Source organism: Lathyrus oleraceus, chromosome 3 (genome assembly GCF_024323335.1).
Source record: "Lathyrus oleraceus cultivar Zhongwan6 chromosome 3, CAAS_Psat_ZW6_1.0, whole genome shotgun sequence".
NCBI lineage: Eukaryota > Viridiplantae > Streptophyta > Magnoliopsida > Fabales > Fabaceae > Lathyrus > Lathyrus oleraceus.
The window spans coordinates 361,281,902-361,288,205 of NC_066581.1; the positions used below are offsets into that span (position 1 = coordinate 361,281,902).

General features: G+C 31.4%; 1 protein-coding gene across 1 annotated transcript; it reads right to left on the reverse strand.

Annotated features, from left to right (window-relative positions):
• On the reverse strand, nucleotides 1–5,444 carry LOC127127686 (uncharacterized). The gene is made up of 5 exons (XM_051056934.1): nucleotides 5,035–5,444; nucleotides 3,740–3,919; nucleotides 2,639–2,765; nucleotides 2,124–2,237; nucleotides 1–534 (listed from the first exon to the last, which is right to left on the reverse strand). The coding sequence occupies exons 1-5, from the start codon at nucleotides 5,308–5,310 to the stop codon at nucleotides 419–421; spliced, it is 813 nt and encodes a 270-aa protein (XP_050912891.1). The 5' UTR covers nucleotides 5,311–5,444; the 3' UTR covers nucleotides 1–418.
• Nucleotides 5,445–6,304: the final 860 nt, after the last annotated feature.

Genomic DNA, 6,304 nt, shown 5'->3' on the forward strand with positions numbered 1-6,304 from the left:
TTAAGCCACAAGGAACATCACACTATACTGTTTAACACTCTGTTCAACATTTTCTCTCCCATGTCTGTCCCATTAGAACCCGACACCACTCTAATAGTGGGAATAGATGAGTTTTTACCCAATAGTGTTGAGACTATCAGAGGATGTGTTCCTCGCATTTCCCAATAGACAATGGAATCATATGAACTATTCAATTTGATGAATACAATTCGATTGTTCTAAAACCTATATAGCACATTAACTGTAAGCAGGAAGTTTCAGTCTCCTTGACATGACGAATCAATCACAAAACGCCCTTTTGAAGATACATTGCTAACCTTTGTATTCTTCTAATGACTTGATGCCAACAAAGTCTCAAACCATTATCATTTTAAACAGCCTCTTTCTTGCTTACTATTATGACCTTGCTCACCAAAATTTAGCGTTCCATTGAGATAGAATAGGAACCAGTGTTTGGATCTTTGACTGCTTTGAAGTTGTCAACGCTCATCCCAAAGCGTCCCAAGACAGAATTACCCATTTCTTTCAATTTTGCTGCATCAAGAAACATTCAGCTGTCTAAGCAATTGATGGTAGTGAAATCAAAATAAAATAAATAGACAAACTTCATTAAAAATGAATAGTATATAAAACTAAATCACAATAATTTTTTTTACAAGAGCTTAAATAGTTTTTTACAAGAAAATAAAATAGTTAAAAATACATAACAGTATATGCATATATAATACAATTGAGTATACATTTATACAGGTTTATTAAGTATAAATTAATATAATAGTGAAATAATATACTAGTAATATTTTTTAGGAAAGATAAAATATGATAACATTTTCACTATATCAGTCAGTTAATTTCATTGCAAAATTCTGCTACCTTAAATTTATCTTAAGGATATAACCCCATGCAAATGATTTTGTTACTTGCTTGTATGATTTAGGGCCCGTTTGTTTTGGCTTTTTTTAAAAATGATTTTTATAGTGTTATATATTTTAGTGTAAAAAAAATTTACAAAGAAACTTTTCATAAAAGTTTCAAATGAAAATTTGGTTTGAATAGTTATTCTTAAAATGTTATTTTAGGTATTTCATCATTTTATCGAAACTTTTTTTGGATATCAAATTTTCAAAAAATCAGTTAATTTTGTTGCTATTTCAAATAGCTTTTCATAAAAATCATTTTTAAGATACAACTTTTTGAAAAAATTGTGATTTTGACTATGTTTTGATCTTCAATAATGTATATTTATGTTATAAAATGAACAATTCAATCTTTTAATTTATAAAAAACAAATTTAGAAAAACTTATAATATTTTGAAAAACATTTTTGTAGAATCTATTTTCAAAAATACAAAGAAAAAATCCATTTTTTTAAAGCTAAAACAAACTGGCCCTAAAACTATCTATAACCATATCATAGGTAGTGAGGAGCAACCCAAGCATCCACACTACAGTATACTAGTAGAAAACATCCATCGTATACTAGTAGATATCTACTTTCCCCCGCATCAATTTGTCCCCGACTACAGCAACCAAACCTGATCTTACTAGGTGTGGTTGACTACATGGGTCAAACTACATCATATCACTATCAAACCATTGGTCTCTTAAGTTTCCTAATAGTTTCTCATTAGTTCTTCTTGGCCTTCCTTTCCCTTTAGCAATAAGCCAAGAAACACACAACTATCAATACAGGATATTTTTCCACATTTTGAATATCAAAGATGGTTAATTCTATGGTTTACAAGTGAGATAAGTTTTGCACAATGCACAAGTTTGTTTCCACCATTGGATCAAATGAGATATGGTGAGATTTATTGATCCAATGGTGGAAAACAAACTTGTGCATGATGGTTCAATTCAAGACTAATTTGTGCACATTCGACAAAGCAATCTAATATATTTTAGGCATCATTCCATGTTAATTCTGCAGCAAGGAGAGAAAGAAAGAGACAGATTTGAGTACATCAATTGGGGGGAAAATTAGAAATACTCAAATAGTATACAATATAAAAGAAGAATAGATAATGCACTCAAAACATGGTCGCGCACCATCCTAAAAAAAATAAACAAAAATACATATACAAACATTAAAAGGAACCAAGAGATAGACAAAAATAACTTGCCTATCATTTCTTCTTTCATTTTTTCTCGTTTGACTGCAGCAAGGGGCTCTAGTCGACGGATGGCTTTCCTAGCTTGACCATTTGAGGGATCAATTTCTAAGATCTTTTTCATATCTGCAAATCACATTTTGAAAAGAAAAAAAAAACATGAAGTGAAACGATCTGGTGCAATAGGAAAATCTAAATGAACTGAATGCTTTTACTAAAAGCCTCTTAGTGTGTAAAACACATTTAACAAACTTATTCATTAAGTGCAAAAACAAACAGTCAACTTGAGTACTTATTATTACACCCCACGCACCCTTCTTGTTTGAGAAATTAAACTTCCTTACTTTGTTGTGTACAAAGGGAAATAGAGTAGGAACCTTATATAAGTAGGGAAGGTACATGTGTTCCTCAACCAAGGAAGGGTGTCAAACATAAGAACAACACCCTTGATGCAAATATCATTTTCCAAACAGAAGCAGTGTCAGGTGCAATTAATCCAAACCTCAGGTGAATAAACTTGAACTCACCAGCAATTGCCTCTTCAAAATGTTCAAGCTTTTCATGAGCTTCTCCTCTTCTTACCAAAGCTTTAACATATGCAGGATTCAGCTCCAATGCTTTTGTGCATTCTTTAATTGTATTTTCATATTTTCCCTGAGGTATATTTGACATACGTCAAAGAAAATCGAGCAATAAACTCAATCAGTTACAATTACAAACATAACAAGAGAGACGTAAAGGTGTTGTTACTATGTTAGACCCTATAGTAGCTTAATCTGGAATACAAATGATTAAATGTCAACAAATATATGATTAAAATAAAAATGTTGGAAGAAATAATGTAAAAGGTATCTAGCTACCTTCCTTAAATACTTTTCCAAAACAAAAATTCAGATTGAAGTATATCAAGACTTTGCTCGAACTTAATAATTCGGGAACTAATAATAAACACATACCCGAGCTAACTAGTTGCTTTTCCTTAAATTTAAAGTTAACAATAAACTCAGTCAATAAATATATGTTCAACTATTTTTAAAGCAGATTCAATTACTTAAGATTTTTCATAATGCTCATATCTCTAAGGGTGTCTCTTTTCCGTTAAATTTGTAACAACAGAGGATTAAGCCTTCCTTTTTCTGCCCTGCTGCTGCTCATGGTTGTTTCTATGGAATAAAATGTTGTCAAATATTGGCCATGGCAGATTGCGGAGGCGGATTTTTTTGCAACTATCATGGCCAATTTGTGCAGGATGGTGGCACCATGGCGGGTGTGGCAGTTAAATGGCATTTTTATTTTCCGCCATCCCTAACACTTAAGGAATATAATATTCTAGTATGCAGATTCCTTGAACCATTATTTACATTTTTTATCGTCCTGGATCTTGTTGCATCTCAGTTTTTATGGTTTTTACTAACATAGCTAATCCTCACAGAACTTGAGATTTCCCCTTCTTTCCTCTAATAATATCAATATTGTATTTATGCTGTTGATAGTTGATCTGCTTGACATAAATGTAAAAGCAGGATACAAGTGCATGTTGAAATTGCGTAAAAAAAAGTGCTTGTTGAAATGTCCTTTTCTCATTAACAGTAAACACTAAGCAGTAGTATAAAAGGAAAAGGCCATACCAGTTTTAAAAAACACACAGCACGGTTTGCATAGCATATTGAGCGTATTTCCACAAATGAAGGCATGTCTAGTGCAACTTGTAAAGCATGTTCATATTGAGATAATGCCTCCTCATACTTCCCATCTACAAAGACTTTGTTACCTTCTACTTTTGCTTCATTTGCTTCATCCAATGCTTTCTGTTACAAAAACCCATTGCACTCAATTGATAGTCTCTTCATATCATTAAGAATCATTTTTTAAATAAAACCAAAATCCGAATAAGGCAAACAAATTATTACTTGCACAAACTGCATGAATATTGGGGGGAAATTGGGATTATCATTACTCTAGCTTGGGAATATTGGGGAAAAACACAAAATAAGCTATTTTTTAGTGATTCAGCTTTTTAAAATCCTATCCAAACACACCTTGGCTAGATTATGAGAAGAATATTCAGTTTTTTTCAGACTAAAATGCAATGAAATGTCCCTCCAACATAGGCATTGTGCCTTCTATGTAAAAAAACATTTTTGTGTTATTGACCTCCCTCCAACTAGGTCTATGAGGAAAAAAAAAACTTTTGGGCTTTAGTGTGTGTTTAGTTATGCATCGACAAAAAGTTATTTTGCATGAAGTGGTTTTGTAAAATCAAATTTATTTTATATTTGGTTCCACATTTGGAGCAGTGTATAGTTGCTCTCGAGTAGAATTAATTTTGTCCCTGGCATTGATTCTAACTTGAAGCTAGGATTTCTAACTTTTGAATCTAAATTTGATTTTTCCATTCAAATTTATAGTTCAACTTACTTTTAACTAAAGTCACTTTTACGAAATCAATCCATTTGTAATCAATTTTTAGGTTTACCACCGCAGAACCAAACATGAACTTAATTCAATTGAATTGAACAATAAATTTGATGCTAAAAATTAAAATCAATTCCGAAAACAATACCAATTCAACTTTAACACCCAAATATGTCAAAATCAATTTTAGGAGTTGAAAATCATCTTTATCTCTCAAAAGAAAATCCAATCATACACTCACTACACCAATGGTTTTCTCATGTGTTGCACGCACATAACTCATCTCTCACATCACTTTACATGCATACAATTAGAAACAGTGAATGTAAGCATATCCATATTCTGGTGGAACCAAATTTAATCAAGTAACAGAAACTACCACTGTAGCACATAAGAACATAGCATTTACTGAAAGAAAAAAATTCAAAAATTAAATATTAAAAACTATTGCAACATAAGAGAATCATAACGTAAATTAATAACGAAACCCTAAATTTTGAAACGGAACCTGTCTCAATTCATCTTCATTGATCAAAGCATCTTCGGAGGAAATGCTTCTCTGAGGAACATCTTGTCCTTGTTCTCCCTCTGTCCGCTTCGGCGGCTGCTGCGGTTTCTCGCGGTGCTGCAATTCTTCTCGGCTGCTTGCTCCGCCTTCGTCACCGTCGCTATCGAGATCGGCCTCACTGGCGGTTTCGAAGCCGTCGGAGGCGTCGTTGCCGGCAGTAGCGTTTGATAGATTCGCGTTTCGATCGTCGGTCTTCTCCTGCTCTATCACTACCATCTTCTCGGCGGTTCGGTGTTAGGGAGTTGTTTGGATGAAGTGATTCAGACGAAATGTTCGATTTCTATATGAACTTGTGCTTCGAGGTTCTTCTGAAGTAGTAATAACTCATGCCTATTCTTTGGACCAGACAAATTCAAAACGGCATTGTTTATTTTTTATTATTATTATTATTATTATTATTATTATTATTATTATTTTAAATAGTATAAGATTTAGTTTAACTTGATTTTAAGTTTTAGTTTCCTCCTTATTTAGTAAATTTTCCTTTAAGTCTATTAATTTGTGTCTATGTGACACTTCATATTATACTTGATTTCATATTGTATTTATATGTAATTGTTTTACGGGTTAGAAGATAAGAAATTCATTTATAAAATATTTGTATTTAAAAAAATAATTTAAAAATAATTTTTATTTTTTATTTAAATTAATACACAATTTTTAACATAATATTATTTTCTTTTATTTTTAACTTGTGGCACATTACCTTTGTTTTATTAATATTTTATTATTTATAATTTATTAAGTATGATTTTATCCATTGCATCAATTTTTTTCTCTCTTCTTTTCTCTAGTCATCACCTTTTTTTCTCTTTTCTTCCTCTCACTTTCTTCTCCTTTTTCAACCACTATATCAACTTCTCTTTTTTCCTCAAATGTTAAAAACCTTAAACTATTTCTCTAATATTCTTCTTCGTATATTCTTCTTCGTATGTGTTTATTAGATCGTCAGAGAACATCATTTATGTTGTATTTAATTTTTTGATAACAAATTTGATTTATAGTTACGTTTTTGTTAAACTTGTTTGTGGTTTGCACAAGTTCTTCAAAATGATATTGATTTGTTAAACCTGATAAGTGTTAAAGTATTATCATTTTATATATTGAAAAAAGGGCATTTATTTTCTTGTTATGAAAGTTTCTTGTAGAAAAAACTCTCAGTTATGGTCAAGATCAGGGTCATGTTAGGATAGTAAATGTGTTTACCTTT

What these genes read in the sequence shown, in the direction of transcription:
- LOC127127686 (XM_051056934.1), bottom strand. Translation starts at nt 5,310, where the DNA reads ATGGTAGTGATAGAGCAGGAGAAGACCGACGATCGAAACGCGAATCTA. An exon ending in TTTTGAAGAGGCAATTGCTG is followed by an intron (nt 2,238 to 2,638) that starts GTGAGTTCAAGT and finishes TGTGATTTGCAG; the next exon opens with ATATGAAAAAGATCTTAGAA. An exon ending in AATGAAAGAAGAAATGATAG is followed by an intron (nt 535 to 2,123) that starts GCAAGTTATTTT and finishes TTCTTGATGCAG; the next exon opens with CAAAATTGAAAGAAATGGGT.